General features: G+C 40.0%; 1 protein-coding gene, 1 long non-coding RNA gene and 1 other non-coding gene across 6 annotated transcripts in view; all 3 read left to right on the top strand.

Moving 5' to 3' along the window:
- The first annotated feature begins 2,460 nt into the window (after window positions 1–2,460).
- Trnav-uac (transfer RNA valine (anticodon UAC)) lies at window positions 2,461–2,533 on the top strand. The gene has a single exon. It is a non-coding gene; the product is annotated as a tRNA-Val (tRNA).
- Window positions 2,534–3,954: 1,421 nt separating this feature from the next.
- Window positions 3,955–23,056, top strand: LOC145454703 (uncharacterized). Of its 3 annotated transcripts, none has more exons than XM_080332694.1 (11): window positions 3,957–6,010; window positions 6,537–10,215; window positions 10,289–10,390; window positions 11,045–11,161; window positions 12,428–13,083; window positions 13,251–13,365; window positions 14,294–14,399; window positions 16,300–16,474; window positions 20,889–21,087; window positions 21,803–21,907; window positions 22,560–23,056. In XM_080332694.1, the coding sequence occupies exons 2-11, from the start codon at window positions 10,079–10,081 to the stop codon at window positions 22,633–22,635; spliced, it is 1,788 nt and encodes a 595-aa protein (XP_080188820.1). In that variant the 5' UTR covers window positions 3,957–6,010; window positions 6,537–10,078; the 3' UTR covers window positions 22,636–23,056. The 3 variants fall into 3 exon arrangements, with proteins under 3 accessions (XP_080188822.1, XP_080188820.1, XP_080188821.1); XM_080332695.1 differs by having other exon boundaries at window positions 3,957–6,677; window positions 8,713–10,215; XM_080332696.1 differs by having other exon boundaries at window positions 3,955–10,215; window positions 10,292–10,390.
- LOC145453862 (uncharacterized) overlaps window positions 9,770–23,171 on the top strand; it is a 76,803-nt gene continuing 63,401 nt past the window's right edge. For both annotated transcript variants that reach the window (XR_013919951.1, XR_013919950.1), the window contains exon 1: window positions 9,770–9,784. This is a non-coding gene — a long non-coding RNA (uncharacterized LOC145453862). The remainder of the gene's footprint in view (window positions 9,785–23,171) is intronic.

Below are 23,171 nucleotides of genomic sequence, written 5' to 3'. Positions count from 1 at the left end.
CCCATGGCATGCCGCCCTATTTCTTGTCGCATTCTTTTTCTATACTATCTTCTTTACTTTCATTCAGTGTGCATGCCTCCTCTTTACATCGCCTAGGCCAAGGTGGGTGTCAGATTCCATAGACTACTCCTTGTCGCTTCGACATCTTCCTGTCTTTTCATTGTATCGCATTTTTTGTGGTGTATTGAACTGATAAAATTGCTAATAAACCAATGATGATGATGATGGTCTCCATTGATTTTGACGATGTTCCATACCGAGATCGGTCATGATATTTGGCACAGTAAGTCTTAATGTTAGTATCGACCGCTGTAATAAGTTTTAAGTTTGTCACTGAACTATGTGGGTGGTAATTTCGTTTCCAAAGTCGAGTGAGAGCTGACTCTTCATTTATCGCTAACAGATTTACGCAAAAGCCGTTATTGGTCTCTATTGATTTTAACGATGTTCCATACCTAGATCTGTCATGAGCTTTTGCACGGTATGTCTTGATTTTAGTATCGAACGCGGTGCCAAGTCTTAAAGTTGACGCTCAATGATTGAGGCAGTTATTTCGTTTTCGAGGTCGAGTATGGTAGAGATGCGCGCTGATCTGATACTTAGCCTACCTACATCATTGCGGATCTCACGGAAAAGCCGGTGTCTGTCTGTGCTAATCTAGTCTGCGTTCCATAACGAGATCGGTGATGATATTTCCAATGGTATATCTCGATGATCGCATGAAACAGCTAACTAAGATTCTCGGTTTGCATTCAAATATTCACATAATTTTATGTTCGCCAATGTGCATTTCACTGTGAAATTGTGGCCTTCAAACCATTTGCTTACAATCCCCTGTCAAATGCGATAGCTATTTCATTTTCGATGTCGGCTAACAGCTGATCATTCGATCAGCCTATTCCTCGATCTATTTTACTCAAAGTTCGGTGTTCGTCTGTTTGTATTGATTTTGACAGTGTACCATGCCCGAATGGGTTATGAGATTGCGAATGCTACTTCTCGATGATTTCATGTAACAGTATGCTAAGTTTACGGCTTTCATTCATGTATTTATTGATTAATATATTTTCCAACGGCGATTTGGCAGCAGACAGTAAGCCGTATGTGTTGCGTCACAATCTCCAGTTTCAAGGCCAAAATGTACTATGTTGTTCCGAGACCGAAGTTCCGAGGCTGCTGTCCTTAGTTCTTCAAAGACCATTCAAATTGATGTTCTGGATTCAATATGACAGGCCCAATCTATGAGATAACAATTGCGTATGTGTCCGAAGTCGTTGACCTTTGCAGTTAGGCTTACGCAATCTCTCGAGTTCTAGTCATTTTAATTAGTCTGGTCAAGTCAAGTGCGAACGTGAATCGTATTGAATCTTTGCTCCGTACGTAGGCTAGTTTACGCAGTTGCCTTTAGAGCGAAAATTAAAGGTCTAGAAGACTACTCCTTGTCGCTTCGACATATTCCTGTCTTTTCATTGTATCGCATTTTTGTGGTGTATTGAACTGATAAAATTGCTAATAAACCAATCATGATGATGATAGAAATTGTCCAGTCCATTGATCCAATCGTACGCCGGGTACCTCCGCTTTGGTTGCCTATCACCTGGTCGTAACTCGTAACCACCAGCTCAGTGGTCGTAACACACCAGGATCGTGTACGAAACACTTTCGGACGGCCTACCGATTTGCGTAATCTCTAACTCTACCATGAAATCATAACGCATGCTACTAAGGATGACCTGATAATTGATTCGTGGCATAGGGACGATTCTTAGTTCACGTACATTATGTAAAATAATCCTTTGATTCAAAAAAAATGAATAAAACATTTGTTACCACACTTCAAGTCACGGCTCACCGGCAAACCTCTCGCGGCACCTACGTTAAAATCACTGTTGTCGGGAAATTCATGTGACCATCATATTAAAGTAACTTTTTTACGTTGGAAAACGCCATTGTGACGTCATGTTGATAAAAGTCGCTCGCAGCCCTTGCCCCACCACCCGATATTGTCACGAGCCGCCACTGTATTTGGTCATGATCATATGGTAGTTATTATCTTGGTTGACACGCGGTTGTAGAACAGACCACAGTTTAGTGATAACTTTTGTGTTTAGCGACTGGATGTGACTCATCCAGGACATGTTCGGGTCAAGTAAAACCCCGAGCTATTTGGCGTTTTCCGTGTTGGAAATTGACTGACCAGACCAGGGATGTTAACGGTTCGGTTTGTCTGGGAATTTGTGGCCAATAATTGGAATTTCGTGGCGTCCCAACGGCCCAGTAGAGGTGGATATTTGATTGGTCTTTTCAATAGACAGGATTGCGTAATGGAATGCGATGAGCGAGAAGCAAGATAACGCTATGACGCTGCTACCCTACAAAAAATTGAAAATTTAATTCCCACCGGCACTACGGGCACGCCACGAGGTTTTTATATCGATGCGTACTGCGTGAAGGGCGCGTGGTTCCGTAGTGTAGTGGTTATCACGTCTGCTTTACACGCAGAAGGTCCTGGGTTCGAGCCCCAGCGGAACCACATTTTTTGAGTTCGGTTAATTAGCAATTTGATCAGTTCAATACAACACAAAGAATGCTGTACAATGAAAAGATAGGAAATTCTTTTTTTTTTAGTACCATTGACACCGTAATTAAATACGGGATACGGAATTGGACTCATATTTTAATGATAGACTTCTCAACTCTGCCGCGGAATCGCAGGGTAGGTCTGCGTGTGTACTTGGCGCTACAATCATCTGGTATAGTTGTTTGCATTTGGGCAGAAACCTGGCGCCATATAGCGTGTCTGGCAACCGCAACATTTTCAACTCGAAATAATAAATAATTAAAGAATTGGTTACCGTAGATACTATATATTTTATTGATAATCCAATTTTTTCGACGGCAATAACTTCGCTTCCACTGGTTGGAATAGAACCAAATATGGTGAACATCGTTTCTATAGACAACCTAACACTTTCATGTGGTGAATAAAAAATTTTGAAATTTTTGTTTATTTATTAATATATAATAAATAGAAATTTTCTTCTCATGTAGCAATGCGGCTACTGGCTGGAATTCAGCCAAATTTGGTGTATATGTATGGAGGCTTAAAATAGGTAACCTAACAATTTTATCAAGTAGCCAGTACAATTTGAGAAAAAAAGTCATTTTTGAGCACCCCTAATGTTTACATTCGATAATCACCATAATGTGTGTCTTGTGCGAATGAAAATAATATAACCTTTGATTATGGTTGTGGGAATTCAACAGCTAGTCGTTTAGACTGCTTTAGACGTTTTTTGTAGTAGGCTGATTACTCGTAGAAAAAAGATATAATTAGTAATGATACTGATGTTAAATTACCAGTCAATCCGATATCAACATCAGAATCAGTTTACTAATTTTATTATCAGTTTATCAGCAAAGCAAAGGAACAGGTCCGACTTCATAAAACACAACAACCCGATTCTAAACCTGCTAGCGTTTAGCTTCATTCCGAATACCGCCAGGATTACGACGATTTTTCTGAGCGATATTTTCTAAAAAAAAACGACCCACGACCAGATGACAGACCTGATTTGATTTCGGGCTCGTCGCGCAGCCAACAATTTATCGAAACTGGATCAAAGAGCTTGGTTTCCTCTTTTATCCGTAAAACGCAGCGCTTAAACTAAAAAAAATTTGTTTGACATAGATAATTTACTATTCATGAGAAAATGTCTTACCGATAGAAAATCTAATGTTATCCACTCAACAGTATCAATCCTGATATAAAAAAAGTGATTCAGGCCAACATACTTATCAGAGCAACACAGGAATCCAATCAACTTTAGTCCACATTCGAATTCTAACCCTGCGTCCTCATTTTTTACAGAACAAAGCCGGCTGAAGTGAGGCGTGGCGGTTCAGTCGGTTACGAGAAAAAGCAGTTGTGATATCACAGGAGCCGAGTAGAGAAGGTCTTTTATGAATATTCTCCATAAAAGCGAATTGAGTGCATTGATTTTGCATTTAGATTTATATCTTTGTGTTTGTGAATCTTTTACTCGATAGTTTGGTCATTCAAGTTTCGAAGCGGGAGTTTCCACGATGATGGCCTTTCTTATGGTTTGCCCATTTTATTTGGGGTCATAATCAGTAACAGAGGCGCAAAACTATCAAGAATGCTTTGAGAGGGAACCCGCCGATAAATCCAATGCCAGTATGTGATGTTCTGGATGTAGGGATGATTCTTGTCGGCTAGAACAGATTTCGGTACGTTGTTAATGATTTCGAGAGCACCAGTTGTTTTGAATCGATAAAATATAAATAAACGAATCAAGATATCTTCTTGGAGCTGGAGGTACATACCTGCTGCAGCATGTATTCTATTTTTATTGCAATTTTGTTCAAGAAAACTGTCTGTCTACCTTCAATATTTCATGCTGGTGACGTCATATTGTGTGATACGATTGTTGCCATACGATGATCTTGTGATTCTGTACTAGTTGCTGACGATTACCCCTGACGAGTGTCAGCCGAAAATATTCGGGTTTATTTCAATATGAATATACTATTCAATTGTATAATGAAGTTCTGTACCTCCAAGAAGCTGTTCGTATACAATTGAATAAGATATTGATGTTGAAATAAACCCGAATGTATTCGGTTATCATTCGTCAGGTAGAATCGTCAGCTGCTAGTAGATAATTGAAAAGAACGTTGTATATCAGGAGATGAATTCGTATATTCCTGCATAATAAGTACAGGTAACTTCTGTGAAACACTGTTTCCCCTGATTATTTAGAGCCATAAAATGTATCAATGGAGAATAGATACTTCCTCTTTCGTTTCGCTCGAGTATTTTCATGCTCCTACGTCACCGAAATTTACTACGACAGATGTTCGATTGAATAATATATTCAGATTGAACTGAACCCGAATATATATGGCTGATACTCGTCGGGGGTAATCGCCAGCAACTGTTAGTGAGCAGCTATAACACAAAAATACTTATATAACCGTTTGTTAATAATCGCAAGCCGCGTATATTTCGTCAAGAGAAAGGCCTCCGTCGGCGAGATCCATAATCACAGATTTTTAGAATATTTGTACCAGGTTTCGGAAGTCTGAGCGGTTGTAGTGACGCCTGGGGCTAGTCGCTACGATTAGAATAATTGGCAACTTCCTAATTTACGTGATGGTTATGTTCGGATGTGCCGAATATCGTAACCAATTTGCGCCTTCTGACTAGTTTCACAGGCCGCAGAGATTCTCGTCCAAGCCAATAGAATCATCGAGACCTAGCCGCAGACATTTCGAGATAAAGCACCATTTACACTCGGACTGATTCCATTTGTTGGAGAGAGTCGGGATTTTTACCGCGGTAGAATCCCGATTTTTCGCCTACTAGCTTGAAAGTCGCCGATGTTGTTAAATGGCAGATTATTGGCGGGAAAATTGCTCGATGATTCATACCGGATGGTCGGGAGAATTTATGTTATTTTTGATGGTCCGGGAATCGATGATTCACTCTGAAAACCGTCTTTTAGATGGTGATGATTTTCGCGACTCGCCCGTGACCATCGTGATATTCAAAGGATTGATCTACTTCTAATTTCTATTAAGTGCAATTCACGCATTGAAAGTTTGGTTTGTGGGTGTGTTTGAAGCCAAAATATACCCTGACCCATAAATCAAGCTTTTAAATGATGTATGGTTGGAGGAAAATGCGCAAAAGTACAATAATATTGAAAATAACCCGAAATTTAATGTCTCAAATCATAATCCAGCTTCAAAACGATGGTAAATCCATAGAATCGGGTTTATCTATTTTCAATTCTAAATCCTCACTCCTGTTGCCCCGAGGCTGTGTGACGCATGAATGATTCCTTTTCGCGGTCACTGAAATTGCAAGTTTCGATCGAGGCAAGTTTGACTCCGGGCGTTGCACGCGCTCGGAGTTTTAGATCCGGGAGACCCGGTTCAAGGTGAAGAAAGGAAAGATTCGAATTGCGCCAAGTCCCTGTCTTTGGTAAGTATTGACTGATATTTCACGCAACTCGAATCTATCTTGCAGCCTTAGTTGAGCTTATTGTTAATCATTTTATTCTTTAAACGACACCACAAGATTGACTTGCAATGAAAAGATAGGGAGGTATCGAAACGAGTAGCCTCATTGTAACAATTTACTTTACTTCGAAGTATATTTTTGCTGACTTTCAAGTCGACACTTCTGGGGAATCTAGGCGTACTTGAGTGGAAAATATAGTTGGGATTGTATTGTGCGCTCTCGAGCATCTTGACTCTAGTTCGCGTCCGTGAAAACGAAACGGCTCTCTTGCGTTGGTTGCGGAGCTTCGTAATGATATCGGATGAAAGCTATAGCATTTCGTAATTCTGGCACGAATTCAGTAAGGTTATTAATATTTTATTTCTGATGGGGCGTCAGAAAGCAAAGTTGGAGTGTCCAGTGTCCGTCCATTGTAAATTGGAAGCGAGGCGTGCTTGAATTAAAATGAATGCGACGTCGAGGTGAAAGAAGTATATTAATGTTCCAGCGACCAGAGAAATCTTTTCCGCGTGTCCATTTTAATACGCTGGGCCCCCCATCGGCAGGTAGACGCGGAGGCAGCTAGAGTGATTGATTTCCATGGTCGGGAAGTCTCATGAGGCCCAGGATCTCAACACGAAAGGGACAGGTCAGTGTCAGAATATAAATAATTGCATCTGATCAGAACGGCACAAGATTGTGATAGATTACAATGAAAATATAGGAAGTTGTCGAAACGACTTTTGAGTAGCCTTTTAAATCAGACACTCAGCCGCGCTTAGGCGACGTAAAGAAGACCCGTGCACACTGCATGGAAAGTTTCTGACGATAACATAAATGGCCAAGCCATAAAGATGAGGTGGAGGTGGCGGTGGCATGTGTCGGAAGCAGGGCCGTAACAGCACTTCGTCAGCCCCCCCAAAACGTTGGTCTGCCCCCCCATATGCTGATAAACCAAACTTCTCTGGGGCTTCATGACAAAATCGGTCAATAAGATAGGGAATTACATATATATTGCTATCAATTTCTTGTCCTCTCTGCTCACGTAATCACATTAGCCGATAGAGCTGTGACTGTGAGGTGTCTTTGAAACTGTAGAGCCCGTAAATAATAACTGAACATCTTCGCGCGGGCGGACCCGTTGGTATGACTTCGTTATATGATGTTACTTCGTGACCTCCTGTCTGCTATATCAAAAAATATAGAATCGCCCAAACGTATACTAAACTGAAAGATCACACGATTTCAGATTGGTATTTCTTCAGTTGCATATAATTTGTTCCTACGGGATGGTATTTGTTTTGTGAGGTTCATATCGCCAAGACAGGAACATTTGGCGCCTATATGGACAATTAAGCCTATATGTATTTTGTATATATAACGAAGTTTTCGGTCAGTCCTTTACGGGTTACTTCCAAGGTTTTCTCGCTGCCGATCGTTCTGGCACATGCTCTTCTTGGAGTCGCATGTTACATGGCCTGAAACTTTATATGTCTTGGTGCGTCGTGGCGCGGTAATGGCCAATGCCGATATGCCCATTTCTATAGATATAAATGTTGTGTGTTTTTTCTTGGAGGAAGAGTGCCCAATAATTAAGAAATTTGGCGACTTAACATCGCGCCCAGCGCGAAAATTTTTTGAAAAAATTGCATAAATTTTCAAAAAATACTGTACAATTTATGCTTATTCACGAAATAATTTAGGGCCCCCTTCGAGCTCGCCCCCCAATTGGGGGGTTGGGGGTGCGGCAGTTACGGCCCTGGTCGGAAGGCACAATATATGAAATAGTGGTCTAGTAATCTTGAGCGCAGACGATGTTCGTCTGGTGGTATGTTTTTCACATGCTGGCAATCATCAACATTTCTACCTTGAGAAAAGTTCTTTTCTGTTGATTACAGGCGACAATGTTTCGCCGGTGAATCCACCAGGCGTGGTCGCATTATCGAATGTAACATTCGCATAGCTGCATTATTGCATACATATTCACAGTCCATTGGAGGCACATAGCAACATCAATATATAATTCAATAATATAGCCTAAGCATATTGAAATGAATCCGAATATTTTCGGCTGACGCTCGTCAGGGGTAATCGGCATTGATACAATTCAATTCAATAATTGCTAATAATTTCATCATTTCAATACACCACAAGACTGCGATAGAATGAAAGATGTGAATGTTTCGAAACAACTTGGAGTAGTCTACGAAATCAGACACCCACCTGACCTAGGCGATGTTCGAAAGGAGGCATGCACATTGAACAGTGCACACTGAATGGAAAGCAAAAGAAGATAGTAGTAAGGACAAGTGATAAAAAAGGTGGCATGTGTCGGAAGACGAGATCGATGTCAGGTCGTGGTCCGGTAAACTTGAGGGCTAACTAGAATGGATTCAGTAGAAATTGTTTGTATTTCGACTTGAATGTGGTCTAGTGGACATGATCGATGACTGTCGGATAGCCCGCGAGATACTGTTCCACAAATCAGATCCGGCATGTTTGATAGTGGTATGGTCTTTTTTGTCTACCGTATGGTAGTTGGACGTCTCGACGTGGACGCGCGTGTGTCGCCCCGGAAGTTCTTGTCAAGTCTCTACTAGTTCCTGACGACTATCCCTGATAAGTGTCAGCCGAAAATATTCGGATTCATTTCAATATCGATATATCATTCATTCACGAAACAGGCAGATTTCATCTGCTCTACAAGCCTTCGTTTCACACACAGCAGTCAGCACAGTAGGTCGCCACGCTCAAATCTGGGCGCGACGTAACGTTGCTTGTCTGAACAAAGAACTGGTTGCGTAAGTGTTATGATTTTTATGAAAAATCTGCTGATATGGAAGAAAATTGTTCTTGTTTTGAAGATAGCGTCATTTACCGCTACGTTTTGCCCGGGCATGGCGTTAGTTCTGGCCTTACCCGATCCGGCGAGCAGGTATGGAGATCGAATGTCAAATTTTCACGAGATTTGGCACCATCAGATCGAGGGCGGAACTTCCGGCATTTCTTGCGCTTCTCCGGCTTGTGACTTGTGGAAATAGGCTTAATATATCGCTTTGATTCGCGGCACGATGCCGCGTGACAGATTCGTCCGCACGACACACGATTTCTTTGCATTCGGGTGCTTTTCTTGTAATGACGTACCGGTATTAGCCGCTATCATGGCAAGTTTCAATTCACCACCAAAATTAGATTTTCAAATTCGTGTTTGTGTGCGATCCGTCGCGAACAAAGAACTGATGTAAGGTCAATTTGCAGCAGACTACCAATCAAGTTAGTTGACGCTCCACGAATTACTGTTTTTTGAGTAGTTCTAGTTCTAGTTGCGGATTTTGAAAAGTTGATATAGTTATCGAACAACTAGAAAACACGTGTCGTCGATTGGCGCGAGTGGTGAATCGTGATACCGGTGTTCTTTTGTGTGATATTCTTGCAGACATTGCCAGCTTAGAGTCATCACTACTGACAGTGGCATAGCCTGGGGTGGGTTTTAGGTACCCGTTTCAAACTCAAACCACCGTCTTTTTGAAATGCCGGTTGCATTTACAATTCACTAATTTGTATTATCACTGGTTGGTTGGCTATGTTTTAGTTAGTTGTTGATTTTTAAAGGTTGTTAGTTGTAGCCTAGTTGCTAGTTCTAGTTGTGCCTTTTGTAAAATTTGCTAGTTTGTACAAGTCTACAACTGGTAGTTGTCTAGCAACAGTTCAGTTGAATTTATTATTAAAAATTTCATCGTTTCAAAACACCGCAAGGTTGCGATACAATGAAAGATAGGAATGTGTGGAAACGACTTGGAGTAGCCTTTGAAATCAGACACCCACCTGGGCCTAGCAACACGTATTTTCCGCTGATGTCAAGGCATATTTGTTGTTGTTACCATACTGTGACAGTGACATATTATTACTCCTACAAAATTGAGAGTTTACGAATAAGTACAATACTATGCTGTTGTTCAGGTAGGCCTACTATTTTAGGATATTGTAGCCAATATAAGTCGCCCGATCGGCGTATATCTTCGACAGTCATTGTGGATGGGACCGTAGCTTATGGGTTCTAGCACGACCCTGGATTATCAAGATTTTTGTACGGATTTATCGACTAAAAATTTGAAACATGAGTCGGTGATACATATATCCACTCCGGCCAAAAAGAAATCAGATTTTGACCTCATATCGGAGGGCAGGTTGGTGTCAAAGCGACTTGATTTCAATCTCTACTACCGTATTGAAAGTTTGATTGGTATTGTTCTTTTGTAGCAGTGACGATATAACTCCAGTTAAAAATTTGCTTCCCACAAAACTGAGAAGATCACTCATGGACTGGTGTTCGGATGCGGGAGCCAAGCATCCAATGCAAATGTAAGATCGTTTCGGATTTCGTTTTTGTGGCCCACCCAGACACAGCTCAGCCGAAATGCCACTACTAAACACGACAGAAATATTCTGCCTTGTCCGGAATAATTTATTACTTAGAAAATATATAATTACTGTCAATTAAGGCTGAGCACATTGATTTGAGTACTGAAATATAAATCAAGTATTCATCCTAATAATTCGAATGGAGTGGTGTGGGATGATTTTTCCAGCACTGAAAATATATGATTCTTGCCACCAAGTGTCAATTTATCAGCGAGTATTATAGTTTCAAAACTATTTTGCACCGGAGAAGCCTTGAAGTCGCAATTAGTCGTATCGCGGTGTACGAAACATGTATTACAAAGCTACAAATTACAGTTGTGGTTTTGGTGTACGACTGGCATTATATTCTTTGTAGTAGTATAAAAGGTATATATTTGAACTTTCAAAATCCTTCGTACTGATATGATGTCATAATGTTCGATACTCGAATACTTGACTTGAAGCATAATTCCCAATTCAGAATCGATGCACTTTGGCGGACTTTGCCCAACCCTAGCTCAGACAATTTTGGACTGTCAGTCATCACGATTTTTGTTCACAGAACCCCCTCGTTGTGAAATGTGAACCACTGTTTTAGCATTATATTATTTGTAGGAGATCTCGGGGCCCGAAAAGGCGATTTTGCAAACCTGAAGACTACGTCGACTATGCAGATGATTTGAGCTTCCTTTTTGACGACGACCTCCCTGACCTAGAATGCCGGCCGAGAAGGTATTTTTCATTCGCATTTTGGCGCACGACATCTGGCAACCAATCTTCTGCCCAGACTTCGACAACAAAAAGGCCTGGAACCTCTAAATTAGATTAAATTCTGATCTAATTTGTGCAATGTTTGTATGCTCTCACTTTAACTCCAATTTCTGTTGTTCCTGAAAATGCTACAGAAGAACTGTATCGTGCCAAACGAGTGTACAGACATTTGCCATTTTCATGCTTATGAGAATAAGATGTTATGAACCACATTTGATTTTTGTTGAATTTCTTCCTAAATCGCAATTTTATTCAAATTTCAGAGTTTTCGAAAATTAAGTAATTCCAATTCTAAATCTGATTTGGAAAAGCAGAAAATTTTCTCGTTATTCAACTGTACTGCTTGCTGCACTGATGAAGTCTGTTACTAGCCTAGTTGTTTGGTTTCCAAATTTTTAATGTAAATTGGTAAAAAATTGTTCAATAGATAGCAGAGTTGACAACTAGAAAATTTTCAGCTTTTTCAAATTAGACTTAAATTGAAATTACTTAATTTGCAGGCTAAAAAGCGAGCCGACACTCTGATTGCCAGATCTTATATTATTGGTGCCGCTTTACCGATCTAACGCCTTGGTTGGGAGTACTAGGACTCTTGGGACAGTCCTATGTTATACAAAATTTTGAGAGATTAAGTGCAGTCTATACTGAAGAAGTTACGTAGGCCAATTCAATTTGATTTTCAAAAGTTTGCTGTCAAGTTCTGTAACTCTAAGCATGATATGTCTTGTCCCAACGAGCAACGACTATTAGCATAGCATGGATACAGACACTAGCTTTTCAAAAAATCTTAAGTCGTCATTTACATGAAATGTGTCACGCGAATTTTCGATTTGTGATGAAGCAATGTAATGGACTAAGACAATGAAGAAAACCATTCACAATGAAGATGTCCCTGATGACTCGTTCTCCCAATGTGAAAGGCAGTGTGGTCAGAGTACAGTTCCATGACCTTCCTGCGCACAGATTTTGGATAGTTTTCTGAAGCATAATTGCTTGACAACATTGTATATGAAAGCGCATCATGGTCGAAACCTTATACTCCAATCTAAATTTGTGAGTCCACTTAAAATGATAGCATAAAAACATTTCACAAGTTAGATTATAATTAGATTACCGGTGTTTCGCTGTAATTAGTCTAATTTAACAACTAGTACTAGAATGATCTGGTCCAAGATCGTTCTAATTGTAATCTAATCTCAGAAAAAAACTCTGCCTCTGATTACGCAGGAAAGCTCGCAAAAGAAGGCCGCACTTGCTCACAAAACCGGAAGATTGCTCCGTTGATTTATTTTCAACCTCTGGAAGTGACGCGAAGAGCGATATCTCCGAATCGGAGAGTCCGAGATTACAAAGTGTTTCGGAGGAAGCCATTTCTAGTAGAAAACGTCACAACTCGCCCGCTTGCTGCGAAAGGAAAAGGCAAAAGTTAGATAATGATGCAAACGCCAGGAAGTCGCAATCGAGCAGGAAACTACAACAGACTTTGAAATTAAACTGGGATTTGAATAAATCGGTGAATTTGAACCCGAAAGTGAGTCTAACCCCGATTGAAGACGACACTGTGACGGGTAGAAGATATTTTACTTCAACGCTGGACACTTTTGACGGCCAAGAAAAATGTACGGGCAAACTTAGTCGATATAAATTGAGTATCGCGGAAGATGAACCGTGCGGGGACATTGAATTTGTGGACAGTCCCGATTCCGGGTTCAGTTCCGAAACGAGCTGCTCGGCCGGGACTCCGGAAGCGGAAATTGTCCGAAATCTCGTGACTCAAAAAACGAATCTCGAGTCGCGAGTCAAAGAAGAGACTCGTTTGAATTTGGATGGAGAGTCGGTGATGCGGAAAGAGCGTCTTGAGAGGGAGAAAAAGAGAATGGAAGGTCGGTGAAATGAGTAGGAAATGACGTGGAATGTTCAAATATGTACCTCTTACGGGACTGCAAAGAATCTAATTTTTTCAAGTTATGAAATTGTGTATTCTATCTTCCATGCCACTATGCATTTATTTCAGCTTTTCGCCTCTCACGCATCCCATTTTTCCTTGCAGAAGAGAAAGAAATTCGAGAGAGATATCGGTGTTTGTGGGAGGGGTGTCCGAATCCGTTGCAAAGTTTGAGCAGCTCGGAACTTCACCAACATCTTGAGAGATATCATGTCGAAAAGTGAGCGGTTCTTACCATAATGTAGTGCTTGTCAAAATTTGTCCAACTACTAATTTTTTTTTACTAAACGGCGAGATAGCGTAATGGTGGGGCGTCCGGCTTGTTGATCGTTCGATGTACTATTTTTAGGTGGTACACAGATGGAAGTGTGAACAACTGAACGTGCCTTGGAGTTGACTTTCATCAAAATACACCAACCAAAACTCTGTCAACAAAAGGAGTTCGTGTACCACCTAAAAATTGTACATTGAACGCTCTCTCTTTCATGCTGGTGATGTCATATTTTGTGATATGATTGTTGATATACAATGTTCTTTCCAATTCTCTGCTAGTTGCTGACGATTACCCCTGACGAGTGTCAACCGAAAATATTCAGGCTCATTTCAATATGAATATACTATTGAATTGTATATTGAAGTTCTATGCACACTGTACAGAACATGTGTATGCATATCATGAGTCTGTGTATGTGCAGCAAAAAGATCAAGGACATACCGGTACGTCATTTTCACGAACGCGTGCAGATTTGTACCAAATGTTTCTTATGCAGCGATACGACAAGGTTTCTAGGATTCCTCGGCGGAAAATAGTATTGAAATTATCATTTTTGTAGAAAAATTAACTATTTGTGGCAAGGAGAGTGTAGTTTCAATGCTCTAAAAATCATCTCTCACTTCGCTACTCAAATCGTTAGAATTAATACTCATTTCAGGTTTGAGTGCTCGTATCATTGTGCTCATCCTTGCTCATGAGATCCTTGGTTTTTCCTTGTCAATCTTCTGTGATGTAATCATCACATGGTGCATTTGTAGCGGTTTTAGCCACTGCAAAGGACAACTAATTGTAGGCAATTAAGAACAAAAACAGTCAAACTCCTCGCATGCCACCACAGATTGAGAACCAGTGTCATGACATTATTTTTTTGCAGCTTCTCATGCCGATGGTCTGGCTGCAAAGTGTTCGGAAAAGCCTCTCGCAAATTGTCATTTCTTCAACGGCACATTTCCGAACACAGCGGAGAGAAGCCATACAAGGTAAGTGCTAGGGCTGTTTCATCTTCGTTAGGCTGGCTAAAAATCTGCTGCTCACCAAATTCGGTTTCATTGTTACATAGAAGCAAAGCTGTTAGAGCTCGATATATTGAATTTATGCAAAAAAATAATTAAAATTTATTTCTACAAATTTTACTGGTGTTGGTGAAGTTTCCTGAAAAACGATGCAAAACAAATTTGACTTCATTCCAATTTCTATAAGTTATTGGAGCTTGAAATTTTTGATTTGAAATAATAGTATTTACGGTGAGTAAATCTACAATTAATAATGATTTTGAAAGGATTGTTCAAATCTAACTTTTCACTTCAAATTTGTTGCTGGCTACATGATTAAATTGTTGGGTTGAGTTGTTCCAAAAAACGATGCATAATAAATTTGGCCCAGTCCCGATCTGTAGAAGTGAGGCTGATGGAATATAAAATTTTGGATTTGAAATTATTGTATTTGTTGTGAGTAAATCAATGATTAAAATTAAATAATTTTCGGTCGTAAATACTATATTACGAGGTTCTAATGCAGTGGTTCTCAACCGGGGGTCCGCGAAGCATTTCCAGGGGGTCCGCGAAGCCTCAAAATAGTCGATAAGCAAATTTGTACTGATTTTAAATTTGGAAAATCACGAGTCAGTTACGCTTCATTACTGGTAAGACTCTAGAGCTCACATCAACAGAATAACAGTCTGAGATGGAATAGCTTACCGTGTAGACTCATTTTAATTGCTAAAATTGCCATCAGACTACGGACACAACATTTTCCTGTTTAGAGATGTTTTGTTAGGGATTGTGGAAAAAAAGTTGGATGAGTAAGGTGTTGAGAAAATGTTTACAAAAATCCAATCTCATCTTCGATATATAAAATCATTTTTTCAAAATAACTTCAAGATAAATTGCTAGATCAGTGGTTCTCGAACTGAAGGGCGCACCCTCCATGGGGGGCGTGAAAGCATCTGAAGGGGGCGCGAAGCTGCGGCCAACTGAAAGTTGTGTCTCGCTGCGGTTTGCCTCCAATTCATGGTTGTTGCCCGGTGTATAGTCCGGATTTCGTATTTGAGAACTCTATCAACAACAGTCATAACCTTCCATGCCATCAAACTATCCTTAGCGATTCCTAGCACTCTGGTTTCATTTTGTGATATGACGATAAGGGGGTGCGAAATTTTTCACTATATCCTAAAGGGGGCGTGTCTAAAAAAGTTTGAGAACCACTCTGCTAGATCGAAATGGCTAGGCTTGACAATATATGTTGCGATTATGTGTCGTCGGATGCGTATTATTATTACATTCGCCACCGCCACCTATATTGTGGAAATGGATTTTCGGCACTCGCTAATATCCTATCGAAGGCGCGGATTTCCAAGACACGACCACGTATTTCAAGAAATGCGTTTGCAGAATTCGCTTTGAAATAATAAAAGCCAGGTGACACAACTTCTACATGGATAGTATTATGATCTTATTTGAAAGAAAAGTCATTATGTTGCTCTTTATCACTGAGCCTACAGTCATGAGGTCAGATGACTATTGCACGATAATTGAGCTAAATCTGAACTAAAACTATGTGGGGGTCCGCGGGGGTCGTCAAGGTCCGAAAGGGGTCCGCGAAGACAAAAAGGTTGAGAACCACTGTTCTAAAGCATACTTAGTTGTGGCATAATCCATGTTGTTACTACATGATAAAATTGTTCAGTTGGAATTATGTCAAATTTATTTTGCATAGTTTTTGTAGATAACTCATCAATTTCTTGCGGAAATAGTAACATTTAGAAAAAAATTAATTTTTTGGAATAAATTCAAAATTTTCAAAACTCCTACGCGTTCACATTTACCAGTTGGAATCGAGCAAACGTATTGTAGCGCTATAATGTATATCTTTCTGCTTCAGTGCATCCTGGATGGTTGCGACGCGTCATTCTCGTCGATCGCGGGTCGGAAACGTCATGTCGAATCTCATTACTCGGAGGTTTCCTGTCCCAGAGCAAGAGTAGCAGGCGATAATTCTTCCTTCTCAAGATATCTGTTGAATTCGCGGAGGATCAAGGACAAACGGAAAACTCTCGGTATGGAAATATACGATATGCGATGCATTTTCGTGTGTTTTGGCCATTTTAATATTTTTTTGAAATTTTATACTACTTCTACTTGACAATTTTGAGTTTTTTTCCGTTAAAACTAGGCCGAGTATACTTACTAAATTGTAAAATTTCCAATTTCTTTTATCCTTAATGCCTGAAATATAACCATAACCATTAGGGTTGTTCAAAATTTGGAAAATGTTTGGAATTCTGCGTGTCCATCGCTTATTCTGTAGATTATTGTTAAAAAACAATAATGGGCTTGAAAGAAGCTCGCAGGAAAGCCGCTAACATTTGTCTAAATGCGTTTGAAAGTAGCCGTCGGCGAGTGGGCGGGGAATCGATGAAGTGGGCGGGCAAAGAGAAGCCATTAATCCTGATTGGTTGAAGCCGGTAATAATAAGCTAATGATTGGCTGAAAGACCGACTTTGTGAACACTGCTGGTAACGATTTTTGCGTGCTGTTGTGCAGTCGTTTCTGTTGGTGGCATTACAGACATGATATATTGCCTTTGTTAATGTTGTCACCAAGAGTCCATAGTACAACATCGCAACCGCCTAAGTTAATATCTACCTGCAGAAAGTGCTATGTATTGCACAGGTGCTCTCGCTAGTTGAGATACGAATAAACTAGATGCATGCATATTGCTACCTTTCCAAAAGTTACTGACAGTGAGTGAAACTCAAAAATTTACCACCAGGAGTCAACATCTTGATAGTACTTGTTATGACTGGTCGACGTCTCACCCATAAACAAACGCATATTACACTTTTATTCACAATTGAATGAAGGCGAAAAGCACTATTTACAAAAGACATTAAAAAAGTACGTTGCAGATCAGTGTTGCATTGTCAGGCACAAGTTGCAGATTACAGGCTTTTGATTAGAGTTAACTTCCTGCTGTCTCCAACTGTCTTCCTATGCTGTTCCACAGCTTGAAGCAGACTGTCTCTTTGTTGTTCATTGTCAGTCAAGATTGCAGCATAGTCTGTGCTTAGCTTTACACCTCGTTCTGCGGCATCATTAACGACTTTGACAGAACTGATGTAGGAGCTCATTCTGGTGTAGGAATCTGATAAGTGCCAAACATCAACCAGTTGAGCTAGCCACGCCCCAGAGCATTCAAAAACATCAAATATGTACCACGACTGTGGCCCAATAAAATCAGACAAAGTAGTGTCCTTGTTGATGCGTACAGTTGCATTCAACGAGGGCGGGCCTCTACTGAAACTTGAAGTTCGCTCTACCTGTAGGAGCGTCTTTGCCATATTTTCTCGGGTTTCATTGCTTTCACTCGGCGAAAACAAGGCATGTACAGCGGTTTCCTCCACGATATACCAGTCATGCATTAAAAGCTTTTGTGAAGCAGCTTTGGAAACTTGTTCATCATGTTCCTTGTAACTCAACATGTCCTGGATGAATCTCAAGTCATTACCGGCTGCATCACGACCGATGCTGGAAGCAACCCAGGCAGGGATATAGAAGAGAACTAAAAATAAATTGAAGCGATGCAGCAGTTCCACTTCTTCAGATTTGTAATGTAACTGATCAGCCCACATGAACATCTTCTGAGCATACAGAATTGTGCCCATCCACCTTGCATGGTGTGTTGCACCAGGTTTGTGATGATGTATATCTCCATCTGCACCGAGAACGGCAAGAGCATTAGTCTCACATTGTTTGTAGTCATCCCGTGTGAAGAAATCTTTTCTGGCGAGTAGTAGCTTGAAGTTCTCAACTGTCATTGCTGCTCGTTCTTTAAAGCATGTAGGAATAGTCAGAGTCTTGAATTGCTGTTTTCTGTCAAGACTGCTCCAGCTCTTCTTAAGGTGGGCAAACCATGTGTTCTCTGGTCCAGTTGTTGCTTTTCCAAATAAACATTTCCAGACGTCTTTGACTACTAGCTCATACACATGGTGCCGACACGCATGGTAAAAAACCTTCTTTCCTAGAAGGTCCTCAAGGATCTTCGCTGCACCCTTCTTCCAGCCGCTGTTGCTTGCTGTGGTGTCAAAAACCAAAGCTGTTACAGCATCTTGTATATCCCACTTTTTAATTATGTCGAAAGTAGTTTCAGCTTGTGTCTGACCTGCCGCATTTTGTATCTTCTGAATTCCAAGTAGTTTTCCTTCCGAGTATTGAGGTTGACAAGATAGAACAATTGACAAAGCTTCATATCGATTTCCTAATCTATCCTCTGTGAGCTTTCCATCCCAATGAATGGCAACATGCTGTGGTCTATTTTCGGCAAATTTTTCCAAAATGTCCTGAGATATTTCCAGGCGATTTGTTTCCCTGGCTCTCTTCGTTGAAGATCTTGACAGGGAGAACATGGCTATATCTCCTCCACAAGCCTTAATAAATGCTCCCATCAGCATCGTTGCATCGTTGTCAGTTACTTGCAATCGATCCAGAGCTTGGGAAACATGCGTATTTTTCATAATATTTTAGGTGCCATCAGTTTAATGGATTGGGTCGAGGTGCCAAGTCCAACATCAGCATCATAGTCAGAACTTGAACTCAAACTGTCACCCTCTTTTGAAGATGACGATGATGCTAAAACAACATAGTCACAACTTGAGTCGTGTGAAACGTTTTCAACAGTTTGATCTGCAATGGCTGCTGTTTTCTTTTTGAGGTCTTTAGCCAGAATTTTGTCTCTTCCCAACATTACTGACTGGCGAGATTGCCGTTGATCTTCATAAAATGCAATGTCTTCAAGCTTTCTTTCATGTGATGGATAAATGTCATTTTTTATTGTTGTTATGGCATCTCTACTTCCAATATCCCACAGCTTGTCCAAATCATCAGTGAATTTTCTCCTCTTACCCTTGGGATCACTTTCCTGTTTCGGATTCTTCTTCAGATCACGCCATCTTTCGTGCAGGTTTTGAAGTGATCGCACCACATGTGATTTCTGCATTGTTGCAATTCTCGCCATTTTCCACACTGTCATTACATCATCCACCACCACAGTACATAGTTCATGAGTAGGGGTTGACTGAGGACAATGCTCTTTCAGATGCAGCAAGTAACTCATTACTTCTCGTATAGTAGGTAATCTCGAGCCACAGATGTAATCGCAAGTATATCCGACCAAGTACTGCTCAGATTTGGATCTTGTTCTTCGCTGCGGCATGTGTGCAATCTTTCGCCGTTTTGCCTCTGCCATGACTGCACTATTGTTGCTCCAAAGCATAAACTACTGCTATCGACTGTGAAGCATTCAAAGAACACGTGTTACAGTACTACTAATGACTCATCAACACACAACGCGCTTGTACAGAACCACAACCGCTACTAACAGACTCTACCTCAGCAAAACAGACTTTCAATTTAGTAAAGCGAAGCTCCCGAATCCGAGTCAGCTGTTGCAGTAATCAGTGAAGCTTAGCCGATTACCCAATCAAGAACCGTGGTTTCGTGATTGCCCGCCTCTGCTGTCGGTTGCCCGCCCACTCTTCAACAACGACTTTCAAATGCATTTAGACAAATGTTAGCGGCTTTCCTGGGACCTTCTTTCAAGCCCATTATTGTTTTTTAACAATAATCTAAAGAATAAGCGATGGACACGCAGAATTCCAAACATTTTCCAAATTTTGAACAACCCTAATAACCATGGCCGGAAAAAACGGAGATGTTAGTGAAATTTGAATTTTCAAAACATGGAAACGCACGCTTCATCTTTTCTGATTGCGGAACTAATTAGACAATAATTCGAAGTTATTTTCAGCGAATCAGCAAGACTAGGCCCACTGAAACTTAAATTTTATCAAGGGAAAAAGGACAGAAGAAATGATACAAAGAAACAACTTAAAAAGGCAGAAGGAAGAACAGATTCTCTTGGGGCCTTTTAGTGTAAACACTGCATTGAAATTGAAGTTATCAACGTAACAGTGTGACTTTTAAATGGTCACAATTAATTGAAATGGCTTGCTCTACCGGAAACCATTTTTGAGATAGAAAAAATCAACGGGTGAACTTGAAAATTGGAAGATTCACATAATTATCTTGGGATGCTGAAGATTGAATCTTGTAAAAATAAAACAATCCCATTTTTTCAAATTTTACATGATACCTATCGTAGGTATAAACAAACGGTCTATCTTGTGCTCTGGAACTGTTTTAATTAATAAAGAGCATGGAGGAAAAAATTCACATAAAACGTTCGGTGTGATATTTTTTCCCAAAAATTAGTTTGGAAACTCATATCATTTGATGCAAATGGAAAAAACTTTGACCGTAAACGAACAAAGTTGTCAAATTTAGATATAAATTGTTATATTAGTTTTGAAGTTATGGGCGTTTCACTGATTATCCAATTTTGGGGTAATTTCCCCCCTTGAGCTCCGGATTGCAAAACTTACTGATTAGAGTATAATATGAACTTATTTTCAGCGAATCGGCACGATTGCATGGACGTCGGGACTCTGACTCTTATCCGGGATGCTCTGGTTCAAAACGAGGTCTCCACAGAGACGAGATACGGCTCGATATCAGACGTAGAGGTCGTCACTTTTCGGGCAGAGGTCAAGGGTCGCAGGCGGAATCAAAAGGGGAACAAAGAGATTCTCGTTGAATGGGAGCCAAAAGAAATGTGAGATTTGTTGAAAAACTTGTCAACATTTCAAATCCATTGTCTCACCCAGAGTGGGACAACCAAAAAATTTTCATGCTTTCCGAATTAGGCTATGGAATTATAGCTACACATTTACCAAATTAGATTGAAATTAGAACTACACATCTTTTTCCGAATTAGACTAGGATTAGAATCATGGCTACACAGTTTTTCAAAATTTGACTGGACATATAGCTACACAGTTTGTTTTTGAAAGCTTACAATTAGAATTATAGTTTCACAAATTTTTGTTACGACTACAGTTATAGCTACTCATTTTTTTTTTCATTTATTACACTAGAATTAGAATTATCTACAGTATATTGGAATTATATTATAATTAGAATTATAGCTGCATTTTTTTTCTTCAAATTATACTACAATAAGAATGATTTTTGAATGCTACACAATTTTTCCAAATTAGACTAGAATTATGGTCATAACTAAGCATTTTTTTCGGAATTAGCTTAGAATCATGATTACTGAAAGCTTTGAAATGGAATCAAGTTCGGTTGATATCAAACGCTAGCTGATTCTCATGACCATGAGAATGGCAAATGTCTGTTTACCAAGCTTGGCTCGTTTCGCACGAGACAGTTCTGTAGTATTTTCAGGGAAAGTGGATTACTGTAATTATACAACTAGAATTATTAGCTATCTGCGGCTTTTGACCCTATTCGTTTCAATTTGTCAGGATATCTTCTGAATGGGTTCTGGAGTCTGAATTCCAATCTGTGAAGCGTGTGAAGCGGAACCAACTTCCTGATTGTGCAAGACAACCGTTGCAAGACATTCTCTTGTGAGTAAGCCTCTGTGGCAAACTACTTGAACTGTTCACAAGTAATAGATAGCTTTTGTGTGATTACTCGAGTGGACACTGCAAAAAGTAAGTAACATCTCGAGCGTATCTACTTCCCATAACTCCTTGCTCGAGTGCTATTCGGGCTGTCCCATTTCTACTTTTACAAGTAGTGAATAGCATTAGTTTAGTTTCAATACTTTTAAGTACGGTGTGTGGAAAGCCTTGAAACATCGATTGGTTGCATCGCAGCATACGAAACATGTACAATACATGTAGTGGAAATGACATATCTGTGTAGTCGTGATCTACACACAGCATTGTCAGGAAGTGCAATGTAACAGACACTGTCGAAAAAAAATACCAAATTATATTTAATGTGATGTAGAACTGGCGTTATATTCTTTATGGCCGTATAAAAGTTATATTATATATATATATTTAAACTTTCCTCATCAATCAGAACGAGTAATACTCGATTTAGATTTTGTGCGGCCAACGATATACTGCAAAAATTCCTCGACCAAATCTACTTCTCGTTCACTCTATGCTTATGCTGGAAGTAGTTTCAACAATTTATTACTCCTACCTGTAATTGAAAAGGAATTTTCAGCGTTTTCCACAAGCAGTCACATAATGTAATTTGTTGCAGCTTCGGAAGGAAATCCAGAAGTCGCAAACCAGGACTCGCGGATTTCGAAAGCCCGTCCATCTTTGTTAAGTCTTGAGGTTTTGTACATTTCCAACTGAACATTTTTAATCCAGAGGACCTGCGGAAATTCAACTATTCCACGTTTGGCTCGAAATACGGTGCTGTTTTGGACGCAAAATTTTTCTACTTCCAAAAATATTCGACTCGCTAATTTTGCCTTTAAATTATTTTCCGATCCTATTTAAATTCCTTTGCAAACGAAACCCCATTTCTAGCTCTTTTGTAATTGCTGTGACGCAGCCATGCAAGCAATTGTTCTGTCGCAAAAGGGACAATTGATTTATTGTAAGTGCATGTCCTCAGAGTTTGTCGTGATGTCACATTGATATGACGCTGTCTAATATGAAGAACCGTTTTACGTTCGCGTGTTTTGTAGAATTTCGTTTTTTGGTTGTCAGTACTTTTTTGAAACTGTGTATATATTGGATACCAATGCATTTTCGGTGCGTTATTTACTCACTGCACGTCGCGAAAGCAACAAAGCAGGGTTGTAATCAAGTCGCAAGGTTCCGAGTCACAAGTCAATTTCACTTTGACTTGAAACGAGTCAAG

Source organism: Botryllus schlosseri, chromosome 13 (assembly GCF_051294905.1).
Source record: "Botryllus schlosseri isolate E-star chromosome 13, Bs_hap1, whole genome shotgun sequence".
Lineage (NCBI taxonomy): Eukaryota > Metazoa > Chordata > Ascidiacea > Stolidobranchia > Styelidae > Botryllus > Botryllus schlosseri.
This window is presented reverse-complemented; position numbering and strand designations above follow the sequence as displayed.